General features: G+C 39.7%; 1 protein-coding gene across 1 annotated transcript in view; it reads right to left on the bottom strand.

The window, feature by feature from the left end:
• The window catches only part of ST8SIA1 (ST8 alpha-N-acetyl-neuraminide alpha-2,8-sialyltransferase 1), a 209,259-nt gene that overhangs the window by 77,944 nt on the left and 105,015 nt on the right, over window positions 1-26,300 (bottom strand). Inside the window, exon 2 of the mRNA XM_007946778.2 lies at window positions 18,871-19,015. Within this exon, the coding sequence (XP_007944969.1) occupies window positions 18,871-19,015 (145 nt within the window). The remainder of the gene's footprint in view (window positions 1-18,870; window positions 19,016-26,300) is intronic.

Here is a 26,300-nt window from a genome sequence, read left to right as displayed (position 1 = left end):
TCACCTTTTAATATTTGAACTGTCATATTCTTCCCTCTGAATTGTTGTTGTTATGTGCCGTCGAGTCAGACCTGACTCATAGTGACCCCTCCTTGGGTTTCCGAGGCAGTATCACTATGGAAGTAGATTGCCCAACCTTCCTTCTGAATACTACAGAGCAAGTACTTCTTTTACAAGGACCACTTCCTTGAAACGTGGCTACAGTCTGAAACAGAAGTCATAGGAAATTACTTAATTTATGTTCTCCATTAACTTCCAGAAAAGTCACTCAGTTTTTAAGTCAAAAGGATGAGTGCTCTACCTGCTCACATTACACACACTCAGTCTAATTTCTATAGTCTGGGCTGAAGTCTTTTTCCCATTTGAGTCCCAAGGGGTTAAAAAAAATTATTATTTTCTGGCAGGAGATTGTTTTGGAGATGTACTGACTGGCTTATTTCCTAAACATATTGGCTCGACAGTGTGACAAAGACTAAAAGATAATTTCCTCAGCAGAGCCAAGATAACTTAAAAACAAGAAGGGAGGCAGTATGTTAATTTAAAAGATGGTGATATTATAATAGCTATGATTTCAAAATACAAATCCCACTCATTCGTTTTGTGGGAAAATTGATGCAGGGATATGTGATGGTTAGAAGACTGATGAGAAGAAGGACACTAAGGCCTCAACACAAGGGCCTGGAGCCTGAGGATACCAGATTGTGGCAGGGAAGGGGCTGAGGAGTTATCTCCTCTTTCTGCTCCATCATTGCATCCTGGCATTTAGCTCTGATTGGGGACCAGGCAGAGGCTGACTGAACTGACATCTCTGACTATGATTTTAAGTCTTCACCAAAGGCAGCAATTTCTCCATGGCAGTGTCTCATAAGATCGAACTCTTTCCAGCACCTGCAACCCTATTGTTATACTGCCATCAGGACAACACACAGCCACAGTAATAAACAAGGCTCACTATAACCCCTTGACCATCTCCATAGTCTTCTAGAGGCTTCCGTCTGAGACAGACATTCTGGGGTTTCCTACGCTTACTGCTTCTCACATGGGATTTTTCTCTCTCCTCTCTGATGACAAACTCCAAATCTCATATTTTTGCCAAAACAGTTTGTGGCATTTCTAAGGATTACAGTTTGTGGTTGTATAGAGCAAAACCAAGCAGCTTAATGGATTTATTTATTCTACTAAAATTTATTGAATATCTACTATAATTAGGATAAAGATCTGAGCACTAAGAACATGATGCTGACCTTTCCTTCCTTGTTGTTGTCTGCATGGGACTGAGCCTGGGTCCTTGTAGCACAGGCAAGACATTTTACCAACAGAATTAATCTGAAGACATTTGAGTACAAAGGTTTTGGAAGAGGAGCCATTGTTCTATTGTTTATTGAACACATTTTCATTTACCACTGCTATGCTGTGTGCTCTGGTAGCATAGTGCCTAAGGCGCTTGACTGCTAACCAGAAGGCTGGCGGTTCAAACCCACCAGCCACTCCTCAGAAGGAAGGTTGGGCAATCCTACTTCTGTAGTGATACTGCCTCGGAAACCCAAGGAGGGGTCGCTATGAGTCGGGGCCGACTCGACGGCACATAACAACAACATGCTGTGTGCCAGTGATTCACACACACATATTATCCATATGATTAAGAAAAGCAGATTTTTAATCAACATGGCAGGGCAATAGAGATTTGAGAGAGGGAACTAGGGGAGTTTTACAGAAACAGAGGTTTTAGCTGGATTTTGAAGGATTAACAATTCACCAGACAGACAAGGTAAAGAAGGGCATTCTGGGTAAAGAGAATAGGATGTGTAAATGTGATAAGGAATAAAAAAGCCCAGCTTGCATTAAAAAATGCCAATCATTTGGTAATGATGGAGAATAAAGTAATGAGCAGCATAGGAAAGGAAGGTAGATGACTGTTGATAAGTTTATGTTAGTTTATATTCTCAGAGGCGTCAAATCTTACAGGCTTGTGTGCCACCCTACAAAGATTGAACTTTATATTATAGGTGGGAAGCAGTAAGGGTTAACTTATTCAGGACTGATCCATGGCAGACTATCCAGAAAAGAAAGTAGCCTCTTGTAAAGCTGTGGTCCAATATGTAAGGCCCTCAATCCCAGTCAACAGCAATGTTTGGATTTACATACCCCCTTCATGCCAGAAAGAGGGATGTAAGTTGACATGGTGAATCCCTGGCTACGTATGTCATAAAACCTTAAATGTAAGGCCTGTACCTTAACCTTACAGTTATGGCCCAGAGGGCTTTTTATCACCCACAAATGCTGAGCTAATGAGACATAGCTGAATCAAGATTTGGTAATATCAAAGTACTATTATATTAAGTGGTGTTCCTGGGTAACACAAACAGTTAAACACTTGGCTACAAACCAGATGGTTGGCAATTCAAATCTACCTAGAGGTGCTGCCAAAGAGGCAAGGCGCATCTCTGACCTCCTCTAACCCCACAAGAGGAAGAGAGAATCACAGTCAGCAGTCAGGTCTATCCCTGCAAGGCCAGACATGCTGTCTCCCTCCAGCCCTTTCACCAGCCCTGACACCAACAATTCCTCCTACAGCACCCACCACCTCTCTGTTGGGTTCGATAATTCACTGCAGTGGCCACACACAACTCACAGATTATGGGATTTATTAGGGAAGCACCAGCCTACAATTAAAGTTCAGAAACAACACTCAGTCTCTCTCAGCCTGCCGTCTCTCAGCCAACAGTCTCTCTCAGTCTCTCTCCCAGCAGTGCATGTCTCTTGGTGTCTCTTTCTCAGCAGTGCGCCTCTCTCAGGAGTGTGTTTCTCTCAGCAGCACATCTTTCTCAGCCAGCAGTCGAGAGACTCCTTCTGTGTGTAGGAGGGTTCCTTTTGAGCCTAGCAGAGTGGCCAAACTAACCAATCATAACATTAGAATTCTAAACATCTGAGAGAGAGAGAACTTCCCAGAACATTGCTTTGTGCCACTTGCAACAGAAATACCCCAGGTGGATAACTTTAACAATCAGGAGCTCCTCAGTTGCTCATGGCAAATTCCACGATGGACTTTACAAAGACTTATGGCTAGAAAAGCCATACCAGGTAATTTACTACACCACAGGTGCCTTGGAAGAAAGCCCTGGCTATTTACTTCCAAAAGGTCACAGCCACTGAAAACCCTATGGAGTGCAGTGCTACTCTGCAACACCATGAGCCAGAATCCAATGGGAATTGGTTTGGTTTTTGCTTTCACAATCCCTGAAGCACACAAGAGAAGGGCTTGTGCACCCCCATTATATGGCTAAAAATCCCAGCCCAGTGTCACAGTGCCTCTCCTGGAGTCTGACACTTGACCCCACCAATCTCAGTGTTCTATTGTGTAATGAAAGGCAACATGGTGTCTTCTAAGTGCTACTTGTCCTTCTGCATGACTTTTCTCCAGTGAACACTGCTCCAGCAAGCTTGCTGAGTTGCTGTTTGGCCACTTGCCCTTGTTTGCATGGCAGGCAATAAGGAGTGACTTATGGAAGTTACAGAAATAGACTTATATTTTATAAAGATAACTTTGGCAGCAGGGTGGCGGATGTTATAGGAAGGCAAATTCATAGTAGCAAAACTAGTTAGACAGCTTTTGAACTAGCCCAGAAAACAGATGATGAAACTTGAACTACCACAATGGCAGTGAGGTATGTGAAGAAGAGATAGATTTATGAAATATTTACAAAGTAAAATTGGATGTGGAGAGTGGTTAATATGGAAGACAGATTCAAATATAAGATTCGAATCCAGCTCAAGTGACTGAGTAGATACAGTGTCATTATCTGAGACAAGAAAAAGAAAACAATAATAAAGTTGGGTTATGGGAAATTTAATTTTGAAAATGTTAAAGGTGAAAAATTAGGACAATGCCCAAGGGCAGCAGAGACTGAGTCTGTTTTTTTCTCACCATTATTTGCCAAGCAACTAGAACAGTGCTTGGCACACAATAGTAGTGGCTCAATAGATATTTGATGAATGAATGGTTTAACAATTATTTTACATAGAGTCATCAAAATTTGGGGAAAGCATAGTCTTATTGGCAGTGGGCAGTGTTCAAGTAGATGACAACTGAATTTCTGATGCATCAAATCTCTATTTTAAATTTAACTTCAATTATGATTTTATTTTGCAGACTCTGGAGTTATATTAATTTTTATCACTCATATAGAAGCACTACATTTTTCCTGAATCCATAAATATCACGGCCTTTGGGTCTGAAAAAACCCTCCAACAACCTTGATCTCATGCATCTGGAAGCAGCTGTAAATGAGTTATTTTGGTTCCTAATGGCAGTATGTGTGTGATCAAAGTCTACGTTAGGCTAGAAAAAACGATTTGGAAATTTATAAATTGTGACTCCAGAACTAACAGTATTTTGTGAATATGCTATCCTCTGTATAGAAGATTGGACCCCAAACACACATAAATCAGAGTTGACCAAACCCTAGGAAGAGGAAAATTTAAGCAAAAAATGAGATGGTGCGTATTTTATGAGGCGCTGCTAGGCAGTGGATTATTAACAGCAGACCATATCAGATAAAGAGATTACTGAAGGACTTTAATTTGCATTTGCCCTTCTCTCATCACCATTTTTTTTTTCTTTTCTTAGCAAAGAGTTAAAATGTAAAAAATTCTGAGTCTGAATAGGTGAGAAAAAAATTAGTAAGAAAAATCTTATGCAAAATATTGTTTAGATGATGAAATGTTCTCTTATACTCAAAAAGCACTTTGTTACATTTAAAGTCAGAAGATCTTGACCCATACCCCAATCTATCCTAAATCTCTCCATTATAATTATCCACTTAGCTATTTTTCTAACAAATTGCTAATATAATTTGTTAATTAACAATGTGCCCAAATTCTTCCCTTCACTTTGTTCCTGCTTGCTCTGTACTGTCTGCCTCCACAAAGTTAAGCCAAAAAAAAAAAAAAACCAAACTCACTGCCATGGAGTTGAATCCAACTCATAGGGACCCCTCCTTGGGTTTCTGAGGCAGTATCTATGGAAGTAAATTTCCCAACCTTCCTTCCAAGGAGTGACTGATGGATTTGAACTGCCAGCCTTCAAGTTAGCAGTCAAATGCCTTATGCACTATGCCACCAAAGTTAGAGAGAGTAAAATCCTCACATTTTTGCCTGAAAAGTTCTACTCCTTTATTGGGCCTAATCCTTGGCCCTTGTATACCTCCTGAAGCCACATCTGGGACCAAGATGTCTTCAGACTGACCCCCACGGCATAGGAGTTAATCCTGGCCTTTGGGCGGCGGATGTAGGGAGTGGTAACCCAATGCTGTGGGATTCACAATCAAGTTATATAACCTGGCTCTGGCTTTGAGGTATGGGTTCTAGTTAACTTAGCTTCTATTTTGTTTTCAAAACACAATACCAGGTTGTCATTCTAAATTTTTGTTTCTCACCTCATACCCAGTTGTGGTACCTGTGTTTCAACTCTGCTCTAAAGAACAGTCCCTGACTTTGACCCTGATCCTAGAGACACTCACCTTGTTTACCTGCATCTCTGCCTTAAATAAAATGCTAGGTTGAAAGCCTCTAGAAGGCTGAGGCCTTGCATTCTTCTGGCCAGTACCTCTTGGAAGCTGCCCAGTGCCAAAACCTTCCAGCCTAAAGGCTGGGAACTTGATGTCAATTATTGTTTTATCTGGATCTCTAAGTACACCTCCACCCTCCCTCATTTTTCATTTCTGAGTTTTTCACACCATTGGCACATCCCATTATTCCTTCCTTTCTTCAGGATACTGCCAACAGTTACCTACAGCAAGACTAATACCCCTTTCTGGCTACCGGCTGGACTTCCTTTCAGCACTCATAGCTACATTCACTCCTTTGTCCCATCCTTATCCCACCTTTGTCCCATCCTGGTGGGGAGTTCTAGCTTTAGAACCAGTCCTTCCATCCATACAGAGGTTCTGAACCTTGTACATAACAGAGTTCTGGCTAGTCAGGCCATGAGAAATGATAAGAACATCGCCCCATCTCACATGTCATCTGTGTGATTCATAGGCAAGTTAACAGAAAAAAGATAGTGATTTGATTTAAACACAAAGAAGCATGAAGCTTAGTTAACCAGAAGGTCAATGGTATAAACTTACCAGCCACTTCACAGGAGAAAGACATAGTAGTCTGCTTCCATAAAGATTATAGCCTTGGAAACCCTAACAGAAAGTTCTACTCTGTCCTATAGGGTCACTTATGAATCAGAACAGACTGGATGGTAATGGATTTTTTAAACATTAAGAAAACATTTGTTGTATTCATTTGTATCTCTTTATTCACTGACCAAATTAATTAAGCCAGAGAAAATTCAGTGTTGATATGATACCTCTCTCTAAATTAATCAAATGTAGCTGTATGTATTTAAGAAACCTCTAACAGAGTTAAGAAATGCAAATGAGCATATTAATAGCAGAAATAAAACAACCCTCTTGATATTCAAACAAATGCTCAAAACTAAACCAAAATAGCCTAGAAATTCCTTTCTACACCTGGACCTTTGCCAGTAGGAAGAACCAACAGAAGAAATCAGTTCAAGAAAGAAAGATACACTAGCTTTTTCTGCAGAGAAACACCTGGTCATGCCACCACACTCAAGAAAATGTTATAAGGAATATTAACACCTCCTGAGAAATGTTATCATTCCTGTCAAACCTAACTGATGAGATTTGACTCAGTATTAATTGGTGTCATACATTCTTTTCTGTTACCAGAGAGTTAGAAGCCTGAACCACAATCAGTCTTTGTGCTACATTTTGCACACTGTCAAATACTTCAGAAGGGTGTATAGCATGGCAGTATAGACCATTCCTTACATTTACTTTTCATTTTGTTTCCAACCACAGACAACCTGAGAATTTTCATTTGAGAAAGGTCTTAATTTTTTATTATTTTTAAAATTGAAAAACAAGGCATCTTATAGTTTATCTTCAACTACTCTGTTGGATGGCTTCATTATACTATCCCTCTTCAAATAATTTTGTTTCTTTTACACACAAAGAAAACAGATATTTGGAAGTACTGGATGATCTAGGCCCCTGGGTGGTGCAAGCAGTTTGCATTCATCTATTAACCTAACCCACCAGCCACTCCTCGGAAGGAAGGTTGGGCAATCTACTTCCATAGTGATACTGCCTCGGCAACCCAAGGAGGGGTCGCGATGAGTTGGGTCTGACTCGACAGCACATAACAACAACAACAACATTAACCTAACAGTTGTCAGGTTGAACCTACTCAGCACCGCCACCAAAGAAAGGTCTGGCGATTTGCTTCCATAAAGATTATAGACAAGAAAACCCTACAGAGTTGTACTCTATAACACAAGAGATCACCATGAGTTGGAATTAACTGATGGCAACAAGTTTTTTCTGTTTGTTTGTTTGCTTGTTTTTGGTTTGGGGATGATCTACTCTCCTGGTCTTCTCATTTGCAGAGCAACTAGATAAAAAGTAGATACTAATCCATTGCTCAGATTCATAGTTACAATTCACTGGAAATTAACAATTTACCTCACATTGCTCTTTTAGTTTACCTTGATTATTCTCCAATTATAAAGATGCAAATCTAGATTGGCAGTGACTACAGTATTTTCCATACTACTTCATATTTTCCTAAATCTCAGACTGAACAGATTTATTTCTGCTCACCATTCATTAGCCTGAAAAATTGATTTTCATCTATTTCCTAGTTTAAAAAAAAACAACAAACTCAGTTCCTGGTTTTACTAAAATTGCCACGGAAATGCTTGAGAGTCATAAATGCTTAAGCAGAAAACAGAAATAATAATATGTTTGTATAATGCATTCATTACAAAGCACTTTTGTATCCATAATCTCATTTTAACTTTGTTTCTCGTAACACTGAAATATGAAAACCTTATTAGAACTGATTTGAAAATTATAAAATTTAGGCTGAAAATTTTGATATGAGTTGTTTGGAATCATAAATAGCAACATAGATAAAGCCAGGTCTAGAATTCCTATCTTTAGATTGTATTCCCTGTATATTTCTCTAACTTTGGCATTCAGTCAATAATAATAAATTACCTAAATTATTTAATGGTAGTGGTACTATATTCAGGAGCTCTTGTGGTGCAGTGGTTACAGCACTCAATTGCTAACCAAAAGGATGGTAGTTTGAACCCACCAACGGCTCCATGGGAGAAAGTAGAGGCAGTCTGCTTCAGTAAAGATTTACAGCTTCAGAACCTCTATGGGTTCCACTCTGTCCTATAGGGTCTCCATGACTCAGAATTGACTCAATGACAGTAGGTTTCATTTGATTTGATTTGGATTGGTACTATGTTCTGCATTCCCACAATAAAGAAATAGTGCAGAAGGAATAATTTTGTTTCTTCCTAATTACTTATTTTTCTCTTTTATAGAAATGAAAACAATGTGGCTGGTCTCATTTCCCCTTTCAATGTGGATCACTAGGGAGCTCAACGCCAAAAACAGAGGGGTATGACAGTAATTGTATAGGTTCCAATGGCCTGCATAGGAGCCTATGCAATTAACTGCAAAATAAATGTCTTCTAAGGGTATTCTTTTAAGGGAGGTGAAAAACCTTAAAAAAAAGTTTCCAAGTGACTAAGTGATAAAAAAATATACCACTAATTCCCAAGAACCCACCTAGTTCTTTCTAAGAGAATACAAGCTTTGAAATCAGATAGGCCTGATTTCACATCCCAGTCCTTCCACTTATCAGGTCTGGAAGTTTAAATAAGTTATTTAACCCTCTGAGTCAATAAAACAACCACACAGATTTACTATAAGAATAGAATGAGACATTCAATGAAATCTCAATCCAGATTCTATCAACATTTTTTAAGGACATAGAAAAATCAATCACTAATTTCTTGTGGAAAGGAAAGAGACTTCTGATAAGCAAAGGATTGCTGAAGAAGAAAAACAAAGCAGAATGTATCACACTCCCAGATCTCAAAAACTACTACACAGCCACAGGAGTCAAAATAGCATGGTATTGGTACAATGATAGACCAATTGAGCAGAATCAAAAACCCAGAAATAGACCCATCCATCTATGGATAGCTGATCTTTGACAAAGGGCCCAAACCTATTAAATGGGGAAGAGACAGCCTCTTTAACAAATGGTGCTGGCAAAATTGGATATCCACTTGCAGAAAAATGAAACAAGACCCATATCTCACCCCAAACTCATAAACAAACTCAAGTTGGATCAAAGACTTAAATGTAAAACCCAAAACTACAAAGCTCATCAAAGATAAAATAGGGACAAATCTAGGGGCCCTAATTTACATTATAAATAGACTATCAAGCATAACCCAAAATGCACAGGCAGTAGAAGAGAAACTAGATGACGGGGATCTTTTAAAAATTAAATTCTGATGTGCATCAAAAGACTTCTCCAAAAGGGTAAAAAGAAACACCACAGATTGAGAAAAAATATTTGGCTGTAACATGTCTGACAAAAAACTTATCTCCAAAATTTATAGAAAACTTCAATACCTCATCACCAAAAAGACAAACATCCCAATTCAAAAATGGGCAAGGGACATGAACAGACACTTCACTAAAAAGATATATTGGCAGCCAACAAACACATGAGGAAATGCTCATGATCATTAGCCATCAGAGAGATGCAAATCAAAACAGTGATGATATATCATCTCACCCCAGAAATAATTGCAAAGTTCAACAAGACAGAAAATAACAAACACTGGTGAGTTTGCAGAGAGATTGGAACTTTCATACACTGCTGGTGGGCCTGTAAAATGGTATAACCATTGTGGAAAATGGTATGGTGTTTCCTTAAAAAACTGAAATTAGAAATACCATTTGATCCAGCAATTCCATTACTAGGAATATATCCAAAAGATATGAGAGATAGGACATGAACGGACATAAGCACACCCATGTTCATCACAGCATGATTCACTATAGCAAAGAGATGGAAACAACCTAAATGCCCATCAGCAGATAAATGGATAACCAAACTATGGTGCATTCACACAATGGAATACTATGCAACATTAAAGAATAATGAAGAATACGTGAATCATTTCACAATATGGATGAATTTGGAGGACATTGTGCTGAGTGAAATAAGTCAATCGCAGAAAGACAAATATTGTATGAGCTCATTATTATAAAAAATCAAGGAAAGGTTGACTCAGGGAAGGAAATTTAGTTTGTTGGTTACCAGGATGGGAGGGAAGGGGAAGAAAAATTTCGGACAAGTTGGTGGTCACATGTTGATTTGAGTGAGGGGATGGATAGTATGGATAAGTCTGTGACCACCATGATCACATTGGGGAAAGGAAAGACACTTAAATATGCACATAAGATATAGACAACAGAGGTAAATACTATTACATGAAAAGTACTGCATTATCACTAGCACCAAACACCAGGCTACAGACAAATGCTTAGACAGGTGAGAAGATCAGATGGGTATAGGAGAACAGGAATATACCCTAGACCAAGGATAGATTTGGCTGAAGATAATCTTACACATGCACTTGTGCTACAAAATTAGCCACATATATTACAGAAGCAACAGAAGACAGGGATGGAGTAACTTCTCAGAGACAAAAAAACACCTTGAAAGAGAGATCACCGGGCCTGCGAACCTGGGACCATAGTCTCAGGGGACATCATGTTCAATTGGCACAACATATGGAGCGCTGGTGGCATAGTGCCTAAGGTATTTGACTGCTAACTTGAAGGCTGGTGGTTCAAACCTACCAGCCACTCCTTGGAGGGAAAATTGGGCAATCTACTTCTGTAGTGATACTGCCTCAGAAACCCAAGGAGGGGTCACTATGAGTCCAATCGAGTCGATGACAGTGAGGTTTTTTTTTTTGTTGTTGTTTAGTACATTAAAATCTTGTTCTGCAACCTACTTTGGTGAGTAGAAACTGGGGTTTTAAAAGATTTCAAGCAGCCATCTAAGATTCAACTATTGGTCTCCTCTCACCTGTAGCAAAGAAGAGTGAAGAAAATCAAAGGCATCTGGAAATAATTAGTGCAAGGATAAGATGGACCACAAGGACCTCAGCCTTCATGATCTGAAACCAGAACTAGAAGGTGCCTGCCTACCAATGCCAACAACTCAGAAAGGGATCAAAACTGGAGATCCTGGATAGATTGGGAGTAAAAATGTAGAAATAAAATTTAAAAAACACAAAAATGACCAGAATTACTGGTTGGATGGAGACTAGTAGAACCCCTGAGACTATGGCCCTGGGTTATCTTTTGGCCCTGGAAATGGACTCACTTCCATGGATTGGCTCTCAGCCCAACAGTAGAAAGATCTACATGCAGAACACCTACCCCAAAGCGATATACCACCTGCTCTAGGGAGATGTACCCCTTACATCAACCACCCATAAGACACCAAAGGGGCAATATTCACATCTAGGGAAAGCTGGACAGACAGGAATGCATAGATAAGAAGGGCACAGGAGGGGGTAGTCACAGGGAAGGGAGGAGAGAAGAGTTTTTTTATGGTTGGGGATGGTAATCAGGGCATGAAATCACATGCGCATGAACTGTTGAATGGAAAACCAATTTACTTTGTAAATGTGCACCCAAAGCACAATTAAAAAGAAGGAAGAAAGAAAACAAAAGAATAGAGTGAGATAATATGTAAAGAAACAGAAACAGATAGCATACTTTGGCAAATGCCTGGAGCTGAAATACTGAACTTCCCAGCCTCTCTTACAGCTAGGCATTACCACGTGACTCAGTCTGACCAATGAGACATAAGTAGGAGTCTGCCCGTATTTCCTTTTCTATTTCCTCCTTCTTCCTGCTGGTGTCATGGACTGAAACTAAGAGGTTCCTTGGCCATCAGCTAAGGATTGTTGAGCAGTGTGTAGTGAGGAATTAATCTTACCAAAGAAGTCTGGCCTTTTCCCTCAGCTACTAGAAGGTTATCTCTAGACCCCTGGAATGTATGCCTGATAAAAACCTAACCAAACTCACTGTCATTGAGTCAATTCCAACTCATAATGACCCTAATTAGTTTCCTAGGCTGTAAGAGTCAATTCCAACTCATAATTGACCCCTAATTAGTTTCCTAGGCTGTAAATCTTTACTGAGGCAGACTGCCTCATCTTTCTTCCATGGAGCGGCTGGTGAGTTCGAACCACTCACCTTTTTGTTAGCAGTCAAATGTCTTAACCACTACACCACTTGAGCTCTTGTCCTAGGAGTGTGTTTATTTGTCCAGGGGTTTTGGCCACTGACAGGCTAACATTGTGATTTATGATGGAGGAATCTGAGCGCGGCCACACCACTTTCAACCTCCAGAGGAACTGGGGAGTAAAAGTATTATGCTGACCTCTGGAAGAGACCAGAGACTAAAGGTCACCCACACAGGCAGTATGTTATTGAACCACAATAAAGAAAAACTCTGGACACAAAAGGATCAAGCGAGTTTCCTGCATTGGCAGTTCTCTCTGAGTATTGTCACACATTGAGGAGGTAACATTATCTACGGGGAAACGACAACCAGAAGCTCCACCTTTGGGCCCCTCCCAGATCTCACACTATGTATCTCTCCCTTTGTCTGATTCTAATTTGCATCCTTTCGCTGTAATTAAACTGTAATCATAGGTGTAGTGCTTCCCTGGGTTCTGTGAGTCATTTTTGAAAATTACTGAACCTAAGAGTGTTTGTGGGAACCCCTGAATTTGTAGCCAGCTGCTCTGAAGTGAGAGTGGTCCTTGAAACCCAGAGCCTATGGTCAGTGTCTGAAGTGAGAAAAGTCTTGTGGGGACTGTATCCTCTGACCATGTAGTTTGGCGAAATGTGCTGAAAGTAGGAAGATAGGAGCTTGCATAGCCATTTTCCAGTCGTAAGCTGTCCACTCTTAATTCCTTGCTATACCAGTTGCATTGAGCTGATTTCAACTAATGATGACCCCATATGTGTGTCAGAGTAGAACTGTGCTCCACAGAGATCTAAATGGCTGATTTTTTTGGAAGTAGACCACCAGATCTTTCTTTCAAGGTGTCTTTGGGTAGATCTGAACTGCCTAGCTATTGCTTATCAGTTGAGTGTTTAACCGTTTGTACAATCCAGAGACGCCTTACCACTCTATATCAATAAGCACCTATTTGTTTAAGCCCCTGTATCAGGTTTCTGCTATAAAATAGTCAAATGCAAGATTAACATAAACCTAACACAGGCTTGACAAGGATCTCTGCCTACCAGACATTAATCCCCTTAATTTCCTTCCAATTGAAAAGGCATGTGTTTGGGAAAGTAATCACAACAATACTGATAAGAGAAAAAGTAAGCTGCCAAGTGTTGTAGATGATATAGTATGACCACAGTTTATTAGGAGGAAGATAACATGCTGTGAGGCTCTGGGATATTCAAGAGTCTAGAGAATTTAAATAAGAATATTCTTGTGAAAGAAAAAAAAAATTACATATTTGTATTTTAACGAGGCCATTTTGACAAGATGGCTTCGAAGTATCTTTCTGAGTTTCTCCTAGGCCAAGAGCACTACAATTCCTGGCCAAGTGGAACATGACAGGGATCATGTTCTATGACAGAACAAAGGAGCTGGAACCAAAGACGAAGTGTACTAATGATGTTTTAAGTGATTCTTTATATAAAGCCTTGAGTGAATATTCTGGGGGAGAAGTGATTAGTCTAGCTTTGTGAATTTTATTGCATGATTATTCAGCACAATGTAAGAGAATGATGAGCTGACCATGTTTGTACTGCACCAAAATATTAAAACAAAAAACAAAAAAACACAACTCTCTGCTATCGAGTTGGATCTGACTCATAGTGACCCCTCATTGGGTTTCCAAAGCAGTATGGCAATAGATTGTCCAATTTTCCTTCTGAGGAGTGGCTGGTGGGTTTGAACCTCCAGCCTTCTGGTTAGCAGTCAGATGCTTTAGGCACTACCAGAGCTCCCAAAGGAAATATTGCTCAGATTATATCATCACAATTGTGATTTCTCACATTGATTCTACTCTGTTGCTCATTTCCAACGAAACTGATGCTCCTTCTGAGCATAAGCATATTTTAGGCCAAAACACAGTTCATTCAATAACACCTACAAACCCTGGACAATGCAGGCTTAAAAGAGACAGTCCTTGATGAAGCAGGAAGAATTTGATCCCAAGCTAAGTGATAACACTCACCATCACACTGTCCCCTCCAAACACACACACATGCACACACACTGCATATCCTCCAACTTATGCAAGTATTATACTATCCTTCATGCCTAATAATATTCAACAAATATGCACCACAGTATATTAATAGAGCCATTTAGAAACTGCTGCTCAAACTATACTGCTTGGTCTCCTACAGTTCAAGCAAGAGCAATGCAATGGTCTAGCCCAAGTAGACATAGAGAAGAAAACTTTTGGCAAACATGAGTTATGGGAAATGAACACAGGCATACTTTGAAGATATTGTGGGTTAGGATCCAGACCACCACATTAAAGCAGATATCACAATAAAGCAAGTCACATGAATGTTTAGCTTTCCCAGTGCAAATAAAAGTTGTTTACACTATTCTGTAGTCTATTAAATATGCAATAGTATTATGAAAAAGTTTGAAATACTGTGAAAATTACCAAAATGTGACAGAGAGACATGAAGTGAGCACATGCTATTGGAAAATGGTACCGATAGAATTGCTTGACGCAGGGTTGCCACAAACCTTCAATTTGTAAAAAAAACCGCAGTATCTATGAAGCACAATAAATTGAAGCTCAATAAAATGAGGTACGTGTGTATCTACACTGAGTGGGAAACATTGTACAAGAAAAGACAGAAAAATAAGAAACTCTACTTGTTTCCCAAAAGCTCACAAGATGGTGAGGAAATGAGGAGATAAAGACTTGAAGATAACTGTTTATATGTGAATATAGTTATGCAGATAACTGTAACATGAGGAAGAATTAAATAAATATTGTTTAAAAAAAAAAAAAAAAAAACCATATCCACTGCCATTGTGTCAATTCCGACTCATAGGGACTCCAAGGTGGTAAATCTTTACAAAAATAGATTGCCCAGTCTTGCTTCCGCAAAGTGGCTAGTGGGTTTGAACCACCAACCTTCTGGTTAAAGGTCAGATGCTGTAGGCATTGTACTACTAGAGATCCTTAAATACAGTTTAAAAGCTTTAGTAAATTACAGGAGGTTCTAATAAGAAGCAACAAATTGTTAACTAAGGAGATTCAATGAGGCACGGCAAAGCACACATATCTCTATGGCATCATCCTGGGTATATGTTGTCCTGACTGGAATCTGCTAATATTCCATAAGAAACAAAGCATCTCCTTTCTTTTATGTCATCTTGGAAAAAATTAAAATGAGAAAGCAAACAAACAAAACATTGGATAAAAAAGTAGGCAATAAATAATAATAATGATGGTTAACATATATTGATCATTTAGGAGAAAAGTTTAAGGGTAGAGACATAAAATCTGAGCTGAGGAGTAAGAGACTTAGTGCTATTTTACTGAAACTCAGGGAAAGTATGGGTGCTCTGTTCTCACTGGCAACATCAGACCTAGCCCACTCATCTGCATTTCTACCTATTGTGCACACACTGTGTTCTTCAACAAGGAACGTCAATTAACTGGCATGTTAGCTTGCTTGATAACAAATTAGAAACATTCACTAAGAAATAACAATGGAGTGAGGAGAGGGAAATACACCATCCTTTTTGTGATACAAACTGATTTTCCAGAATTTCTGTAGATTAATCAGTCATTTTGGAATCTCAGCAGAAAAATACATAAACAGTTTTTTCTAAAAAATCTACTCATTGAATTAGATCAGCCCTGTGTAATGACTATGCATAAACACAATGATGTAATGACTTCTGGTGCCTGAGAAAAAAGTATTTTTTTTGTTATTATTCAGGATGGTTTCTAGATCTTGAAACTGGAACAAACAGGCACAGAATTCATTTGCACATGCTTTAAAGAGAAAATACCTCCTACTATCTTACTGCTGCAAGTGATAGATAAGATATATTTATTTAATCATCTTTTCTCTTCAAATCTATTTTCTAGAATAAAATTACAAGTTAGTTGGTATGACTGAACTCCCTCATGTGCAAAAAGTTTGTTTTGGTTTTCTTTTCAGTGTTTTTTCTCTTTATGAGCTGTTAAGGGAGAACGTTTTCTTATCTCTTGTTCATCACACAGCTGACTGATACCACTTTTCATATATAGAGTGTACTGTAAGTTGGCTTACTTAACCTCTTCTCCACCTTTTTCCTAACTTCCTATTAAAGCTAAAGAGTTAAAAACTACTTCTCCTCTGGTGGTGTAGTGCCTAAAGCATCTGACTGCTAACCAGAAGGCTAGTGGTTCAAACCCACCAGCCACACCCCAGAAGGAAGGTTGGGCAATCCACTTCTGTAGTGATACCATCTCAGAAACCCAAAGAAGGGTCACTATGAGTCAGACCTGACTCGACAGCAGTGGGTTTCTCCTGGACTTACCTGCAGCAACAGTGCTTGATGCAAATTAATTTTCACCAATTAGATGCATTTGAGGGAGATTTTGAAGGCGACAGTGAAGTGGAACCTACCTTTTTGTTCTTGTTCTGTCAGAGGTAACTGTAGCAATGCTAGTGGCAACAGACAGTGGAGTTTCTTGATTCCTAGACCATGGTTAGGACTGGTTCTTGAGCTCAATAATTCCAAAAGCTACTTCTTAACTCCCACTTCTCCACCTTTCCAATGATTTTGTTAGTTGACTAATTCCCTATAAGGTGCCCTGGTGGTGCAGTGGTCAAAGCATTCAGCTTCTAAGTGAAAATTCAGTGGTTTGACCCACTAGCCACTCCACAGGAAAAAGATGTGGTCGTCTGCTTCTATAGACTTATAGCCTTGGAAACCCTATGGGACAGTTCTACTTTGTCCTAATAAGATCACTATAAGTCATTATTGGCTTGATGGCCATGGGTTTAGTTTCGGTTTGAACTTCCTATATGAAATATGTTTCTGTCAGAAACATCTAGAATGATTTCTATTCCTTAAAAACCCTGACCAACACAATTACAGTCTTCATTCTCAGTTTGAGAATGCAGTGTATGAACCAGGACAAAACAAATACCTATTATTTACATAATTCTTTGTATTTTACAGAGTATGTTGACATGAATTACCTAATTTGATCCACACTACAGTTCTGTGAGGTAGACAGGACAGGGCCTGTTCTCTCCCTTTTACAGATGAGAAAGCAGAGTCTCAGGAGAGTTAGGCAACTAGCCTAAGGCATTTACTTAGTAAAAGATGAAGACAAATTCAATCCCACATTTTATAACTCTTAGAAATTTCTTTTGAAACTAGGAAGCCTCCCAAAGGCAAATGAAGGAGGAAGAGAAAGTACGTGGATGCTCGCAACATGTTAACCTCTACTTGCTATTTAAAATTCAAAATATTATCATTATACTCTAAAACCATTAAAACAGACTTAAGAAACTAAGAATGGGTCACCAAATACAGGCTACTTGACAGAGTATGGTTTTGGATCTGGTAGAGCTCATGCCTCAGCTTTATAGAACACCTCCTTTGAAGACTGGCTCTTATTTATTTATTTATTTTATTGTGATTTGGTGAAGGTTTACAGAGCAAATTCACTTTCCATACAGCAGCTCACATACACTTTGATGACATTGATGGCAATTTCCCACAATGCAACAGCTCCCCTCCCACTTTCTCCCCATAGTCACCTCTTCCCTGTGTCCATGCATCCCTCCATACACTCCTGCCCCCTGAGCTGTCTCCCTTTGCATAAGCAGCCCCTCTTTGTCCCATGATTGTTCTCCCCAAGGAGTGTATCTACCTCAGGTAAATGTTCAACTCCTATGCCTGTCTTTTGTTTGGCTGGAAGCCACTGGTGTGGGTCCAATTCCAGACCTGAAGAGCAGCTAGGGGCCATAGTCTCAGTGATCCACCAGACTCTATCGGACCAGCAAACCTGGGCATTCCCTCCCCACCTTTTTTTTCCCCAAAAATGATTTTGAGTTTTGTTAAAGATTGGCTCTTAATATACACACATGAATAGTTCAACTCCGTTTTGTAGCCCTAACTCTGGATGCTAATGCTGCATAATCATCTTGCCAAACCCAAACTGGTTAGAAGGCTTGGGGAGGCCAAGATTCACTTCTCATTTTTCTCTTTAACGGCAATTTCATCCAAGAGTTCCCCTCGACCCTAACAAGAGCTACTTTAAATAAATATTTCTTTTTTCCCACTTGCTGCCTGGATATATTTTATAACATGTGATCTCAATGCTCAGGAAACCAAGAAGGAAAAACATTTAGTAAGCAAAGCTTGATTTCCACCACTTGAAACATGGTCAAAGTGAATTCTTTCCTCTATATTCACTGCTCCTCCACTCCATAGCAGTAGTCTAGCCATGGGGTTAATGTCCAAGAGGAGCAAGACGCAGACTTCTGACCATATGGTCCCCACTCCCTGAGAGCAACATCAGTCCTAAGAAAACATTCCAACAGAAAATCCTTGAGATCATTTCACAGTCAGCCTCAAACACTGGAATTCCCCAATTCCCTGACCATTATTTGCTGGCTTCCCTCAGTCTCATATGACTCAAATCAAAAAAGCTAGGAAAACTGTAACTCTATAACATCCTGCTCACACCCTTGCATCAAAACAGTGTGTAATTTCTTCATAAAAGATGACAGATATAAAGTAAAACGTTTAATATTAAGAAGAGAAGAAAGAAAATGAAGGAAATGGTTCTGATTAGTAAGGCAAACTCAATTATCCCTTTGCTATGAGATATCAAAAAAAAAAAAAAAAAGTTATATTGAAAGCAACAGATTTTATACTAACCTGAGGGAAGAGAGAAAAAGTTGAATTGTCAATGGTGAATGAGTACAAAAACTCCCCATCATACCACATGCTCTTCCCCATGGGGGAATTCATTTTAGTCATAGCAAAGAGATGGGCGGGGTCACAGCAGTCTTCCATTTGTTTCCTGAGAGAGAAAACACACAGAGAGAAAAGAACAGCAGGTTAAGTGAGCAGTAGACTCATTCACTTGTCATTCCCACAGAGATGTGCAGCCTACCTCAGCGCCAGCTCACTGAAACATTAGTGTCTCCAGGGTGATTAGACTACTATTAATTCACTTTTCCAGCCATCAGAAGGCATGACTAGAATATTTCACAATAATAAAAAAAGAAGAATTTAAGAAAATTGTATCAGCTCTCAGATGCAGCTGAAGGCAAAAATCATGATGGTAATTGCAAATTTATTGATTGAGTTAAACATCCAGGGCCAGGAAAGACTTGGATAGTTTATTTGGGAGACTGGTGAGCTACTCAGTTGCATCCTAAATGCATTCTTTCATCTGATCTAATAATCAGGTGGTTGCTCTCAGTGAGGAGGGACTTTACATGAGCTATATGGAGTAGCTCTGGTAGAATAGTTCCTAAGGCATTTGACTGCTAACCAGAAGGCTGGTGGTTCAAACCCACCAGTCACTCCTCAGAAGGAAGATGGGGCAATCTACTTCTGTAGCGATATCGCCTTGAAAACCCAAGGAGGGGTCGCTATGAGTCGCGTCCGACTTGACGGCAGTGAGTTTGGTTTGGTTTACATGGAGTAGGAAATGCACAGTGGCCCAAAAGAGGGTGCACTCCCCTAAACTAGGGATAACATAAGAGAACAACTACTCTGAAATCCATTTGAAAAGAGTGCTGTGATTTCAGACACTGGCAAAGTAACATGCATTCTAAGTGTTAAATCTTGTGGGCCTTTCTGGTTCTCATTTGAGCTGACCTCTCAGTAGTGTTTGATTTGAGATCTCTCCTTCCTCCCTTAATGTCCAAAAACCTGTGTCTCCTGAGTTGCCTCACCTATTGTGCTGGCTCACAGGCTGTTCCTCTGCTTGCCCACTAAATGTTAGTAAGCCTTGCTACTGCTCTACAGGGCAATCTTTAGTTACTCCTCTAATTAAAAAACAAAGTGCCTGAGTGGCACAAAGGGTTAAATGATCAATTACTAACCCAACGCTGGCAGTTCCAACCCACCCAAGGGTGATTCTGAAGATAGGCCTGGCAATCCACCCGGAGAGCCCTATGGAGCAGTTTCACTCTGCACACATAGGTCGTCATGAGTTAGAATCCACTAGACAGTTATTAATAACAACTAAAAATCTCTCTGTAACCTATTTCATTTAGCCGAGCTTTCCTGAACAAAAGATGAATAAGAAAAATGGTTGGCATCAACCACCCTGAATGGTTCCCACACACAGGCACTGACAACCTCCAAGAGATCCAGGCAGTCACGCTTTCTTAAACATCTTCAGCTACCTATGGCACAGAAGCTTAGAGCAGGAAGGGGGCAGTAGGGTGGAAGAACGAAGAAAACAAACCAATTTCTGTCATGTCAACTCCAACTCATTGCACCCCCATGTGTGACGGAGTACAACTATGCACCATAGGATTTTCAATGGCTGTTGTTTTTTTTAAAATAAATGGTCAAGTCTTTCTTTCAAGGCTCCTCTGTGTGGATGCAAACTTACAACTTTTTGGTTAGCAGCTAAGTTTCTTAACCATTTGCACCACCCAGGAATTTCAGAGCAGACATCTCTGGCTTCAAATGTGACTCTGCCACTTACTAGTTCTAAGAACTGGCAAACTTCATATGCCTCAGAACCAGCCTGTTGTTGTTGTTGTTGTTGTTGTTGTTATGTGCCGTCAAGTCAAACCCGACTCATAGTGACCCCTCCTTGGGTTTCCAAGGCAGTATCACTACGGAAATAGGATTGCCCAACCTTCCTTCCGAGGAGTGGCTGGTGGGTTTGAACCGCCAGCCGTTTGATTAGCAGGCAAGTGTCTTAGCCACTATGCTACCAGAGCTCCCCAGAACCAACCTAGGAGACTATTTTTTGAGAGCTCACTGAGAATGTACAGGTAGAGCACTTAGTAAGAGTGCAATAGATGTTAGGCATTTTCATTAGAGGAGCCTTGGTAGCACAGTTGTTAAGTACTCAGCTGCTAACTGAAAGGTTGGCAGTTTGAACACACCAGCAGCTCCAGAGGAGATAGGTGTGGCGATCTGCTTCCATAAAGTTTACAGCCTTGGAAACCCTATAGGACAATTCTACCCTGTCCTATAGTGTCGCTATAAATCAGAATGGACTCAACAGCACAAAACAACAGGCTTTGTCTAGTTTGTCCTCTCTGCGTGCTGCCTGCTGGGAGCCTTTTTGATTCAGCTCTCTTTCACTACTCTGAAGAGATGCTCTGTAAACATTGACCAAGTGCCCGCAATGCACCAGGGCTTTTACGGGTATTATTTCACTTAATTCTCAGAGTAACCCTGGGGTTGGAGAGCTTTAAGATTCTTTTTTGTGGTAACTTATCTAGTGTGATATAACTAGTGAAGTGGTAAGGCACAGCTTTGCTCCCAAATCTAGCTTCATGTTTGGTACTTGCTTCCATCCAGACTGTAGCTGTCACCTTCAAACCAAGCTAAACATGCTATTCAGCACAAAGTGAGTGCTGCAAATTCAGAAGAAAAATTTGTTACAGCCATATCATAACATCTTATTTTGTCCAGTATAATGAGCCCTGATAGTGAAATGGTTAACCAGTCGGCTGCTAACCAACAGGTTGGTAATTTGAAGCCACCAGCTTCTCTGTAAGAGAAAGATGTGGAAGCCTGCTTCCATAAAGATTATTGCCTTGGAAGCCCCATAGTGCAGTCCTACTCTGTCTCATATGGTGGATATGAGTCAGAATCAACGTGATGGCAAAGGGTTTGAGTTTGGGGTTTTTGGCCAGTATCTGGCAGCTTACAAAGCACTTTCACATTTCTTTCCTCTACCTCAAAGAAACTTAAGAGGAAGATGTTGTTGTTGTTGTTGTTATTTGCCGTCAAGTTGGCCCCGACTCATAGCGACCCCTCCTTGGGTTTCTGAGGCAGTATCACGACGGAAGTAGGATTGCCCAACCTTCCTTCTGAGGAGTGGCTGGTGGGTTTGAACCACCAGCCTTCTGGTTAGCAGTCAAGTGCTTTAGGCACTATGCTACCAGAGCTCCCAAGAGGAAGATAGAGACAGTTACATTACCTTGAACTTATAGAAAAAGAAACTGAAGCTCAGGTCCCCAGATATTCCCAAGTTCATTTGGTTAATAAATGTCTGAGTATTTATTGGGAAAATGTGTGTTATATAGTGTGGAGTCAAATTCACATCTCTTCCATCAACATTACCATGCACAAAGACAATTGTACCATTACAGGGGAAAATCAAATACTAGAGAGAAATGGAAAGTGTCGAAGGTATACAATATTTTTTAAAAACCAATATTTAACAGTAAATTCATAGTAATCATATCACCATTTGTCATACTGAGGTGACTTATGTATTCTATGATGCTGAAAGGTATGCTACCAGTATTTCAAATAACATCAGGGTCACCCAAAGTGGACAGGTTTCAGCAGAGCTTACAGACTAAGGCAGACTAGGAAAAAAGACCTGACAATCTACTTCTAAAAAACTTAGCCTGTGAAAACCTTGTTAGTAGCAGCAGGAACATTGACTGATACAGTGCCAGATGATGAGCCCCTCTGGTTGGAAGGCACTCAAAATACAACTCAGGAAGAGTGGTTTCCTCAAAGTAGATTCATCTTAATTATGTAGATAGAATAAACCTTCAGGACCTTCATTTGCTGACGTGACACAGCTCAAAGTGAGAAGAAACAGCTACAAACTCCATTAATAATCAGAATGTGCAATGTACGAAGTATGAATCTAGGAAAATTGGAAGTCATCAAAAATAAGATGGAATGCAAGAGGATAGATATCTTAGGCATTAGTGAGCTGAAATGGAGTGGTATTGGTCATTTTGAATCAATCATATGACCTACTGTGCCAGGGATAAAAAAATTGAAGAGGAATAGCATCATAGTCATCATTAGAAAGAATATTTTGAGATCTATCTTAAAGTACAAGCTGTCAGTGAAAGGAAAATATCCATATACCTACAAGGAAGACCATTTACTACAACTATAATTCAAATTTATGCAACAACCACTAATGTCAAAGCGGAAGACATCGAAGATTTTTACCAATTTCTACAGTGTGAAATTGACTAAACATGCAATCAAGATGCATGGATAATTGGAATGTGAAGTTGGAAATGAAGAAGGAACAGTAGTTGGAAAATATGGCCTTGGTGATAGAAACAATGTCAAAAATGGCATAAAAAATGTTTGCAAGACCAACAAATTCTTCATTGGAAATACCTTTTTCAACAACATAAATGGTGACTACACTTGTGGACCTTGCCAGGTGGAAATCAAATCAATAATATCTGTGGAAAGAGACAGTGGAGAAACCCAATATCTCAGTCAAAACAAGGCCAGGGGACGATTGCAAACAGATCATCAATTGCTCACATGCAAATTCAAGTTGAAGCTGAAGAAAATTAAAACAAGTCCATGACAGCCAAAGTACAACCTTAAGCACATCCCATTTGAATTTAGAGACCACCTTAAGAATAGATTTGACACATTTAAAACTAATAACTGAAGGCTAGGTAAGTGGTAGGATGATATCAAGAACATCATAGCTGAAGCAAAAGGTCATTAATAAGACAGAAAAGACCAAAATGGATGTCAGAAGAGACTCTGAAATTTGCTCTTGAATGTAGAGTAGCTACAGTGAATGGAAGAGTGCCTAGCAAAATGGAGCTCAAGGCCATGAATAGGTATAACAGCCCAGTGAACCTAGCTGTCTTCCCCCATCTGACCATGGTGCTGTTGGCCATTGGCATGCTATTCCCTGCCTGGTTCTTTGTTTATAAGGTACCCTCCACCAAGTACATATGGGATATCTACAAAGAGCTCCTCATCTCCTTGGTGGCCTCACTCTTCATGGGCTTCAGGGTCCTGTTTCTCCTGTTCTAGGTCAGCATCTACATATGACTCCCAAGGGTACCAACTAGGCAGCTTCACTGAATCCCTGCTTCTGTAAATTAGGGTTTCACACTCCCCTATTTCTAGAAGTATCCCACCTGCTACTCAAAATAAAGGCAGATGTGTGACTAAATAAATAAAGTGAATGGAAGAATGATGACGTAAAAGAGCTGAATAGAAAATTTCAAAGGGAAGTTCGAGAAGACAAAGTATTTTAATGAAATATGCAAAGACCTGGAGTTAGAAAAACAAAATGGAAGAATATACCCATCATTTCTCAAGCTGAAAGAACTGAAGAAAAAATTAAAATTTCTAGTAGAAATACAGAAAAATTCTATGGGCAAAATATTGACCAACAAAGGAAGTATCAAAAGAAGATGGAAGGAATAGATAAAGTCATTCTACCAGAAAGAACTGGTTAATGTTCAACCATTTCAGGAGGTAGCATATTATCAAGAATCAATGGTATTAAAGGAAGAAGTCCAAGCTGCTCTGAAGGCATTGGTGAAAAACAAGGTTCCAGGAATTGATAGAATACCAACTGAGATGATTTAACAAATGGATGCAATTCTGGAAACCCTCACTAGTCTATGCTAAGAAATTTGGAAGGCAGCAACCAGGCCAACCAACTGGAAGAGATTCATATTTATGCCTATCACAAACAAAGGTGATTAAACAGAATATGGAAATTATCTAGTAATATCATTAATATCACATGCAAGTAAATTTTGATAAGGATAATCCAAAATGGTTAAAGGACACTGGCAAGGAACTGACAGAAATTCAAGTCAGATTCTGATGAGGATGTGAAATGAAGTATATCATTGCTGATGTCTGTTGGATCTTTGCTGAAAGAAGAAAATATCAGAAAGATATGTACCTGTTTTATTGACTATGCAAAGGCACTTGACTATGTGGATCTTAACAAATTATGAGTAACATGGTGAAGAACAGAAATTCTGTAACACTTAATTGTGCTCATGTGGAACCTGTGTATAAACCAAGAGATAGCCGCTCAAACAGAACAAGGAGTGAATGGCTTAACATCAGAAAAGGTGTGCATCAGGGCTATATTCTTTCACAGTACTTATTCCATCTATATGCTGAGGAAATAATTCAGAAAATTGAACTATATGAAGAAGAACATGCATAGGGGTTGGAGGAAGACTCATTAACAACTTGCAATATTCAGATTACATAACTTTGCTTCTTTAAAGCAAAGAGGATTTAAAGCACTTACTGATGAAGATAAGATTATAGCCATTCCTATGGATTACACCACAACATAAAGAAAACAAAAATCTTCACAAATGGACCAATAAATAGCATCATTATAAACAGAGAAATTGTTGTTTGTTGTTGTTGTTATGTGCCATCGAGTCGTCTCTGACTCATAGCGACCCCTCCTTGGGTTTCCGAGGTGGCATCTCTACAGAAGTAGATTGCCCAACCTTCCTTCTGAAGAATGGCTGGTGGGTTTGAACCGCCAACCTTCTGGTTAGCAGTCAAGTGTCTTAGGCACTACGCCACCCATGGAAGTAGTAGTCAAGAAATCAAAACAACATATTGCGCCAGGCTAATCTCCTGTAAAAGATATCTTTAAGGTGTTAAAAAACCACAAAAATGTCACTTTGAGGACTAAGGTGCACCTGACCCAAGCCATGGTATTTTCAATTACCTCAAATGCATGTGAAAGCTGGACAATGAATAAGGAAAATCAAAGAAGAGTTGATGCCTTTGAATTATGGTGTTGGCAAAGACTATTGAATACACTATGGATTTTCAGAAGACCAAATAAATCTTTCTTGAAAGATGTACAAGCAGAATGCTCCTTAAAAGGGTGGATGATGAAATTTCATCTCACATACTTTGGACATGTTATCAGGAGGGACCAATCCCTGGAGAAGGACATCATGCTTGGTAAAGTAGAGAGGGTCATCCCCTCGACAAGATGGATTGACAGTGGCTTCACCAACAGGCTCAAACATTACAGGACTGGGCAGTGTTTCATTCCATTGTACAGAAGGTTGCTCTGAGTTGGAACCAACTTGATGGTACCTGATAACAACATGTCACCATTTGAAATTTAGGAATTTTTTTACATTATAAACTTTTAAATCTCCTCCATACAGAATGCTTACCTACCATCCTTCTGCCATTGCCATCCCTGGAAGCTGGCAAACAGAGATCACAATGTGTAGGTGTGAACATTCCCACATAGTTCACCAGCTATATTGGCAGCAGAAACAAAAACAATAATAGCAGAGGCGGGGCAAGATGGCGGACTAGGCAGAAGGATTGCACAGACCCTCTTCAACAAAGAAAAGGGAAAC

The sequence above is a fragment of the Orycteropus afer genome, unplaced genomic scaffold (assembly GCF_000298275.1).
Source record: "Orycteropus afer afer isolate SDZICR_OR568_19922 unplaced genomic scaffold, OryAfe1.0 scaffold00171, whole genome shotgun sequence".
In the NCBI taxonomy this organism is placed as follows: domain Eukaryota; kingdom Metazoa; phylum Chordata; class Mammalia; order Tubulidentata; family Orycteropodidae; genus Orycteropus; species Orycteropus afer.
The sequence above is the reverse complement of the archived record's forward strand: the minus strand, read 5'-3'. Positions and strand labels throughout refer to the sequence as shown.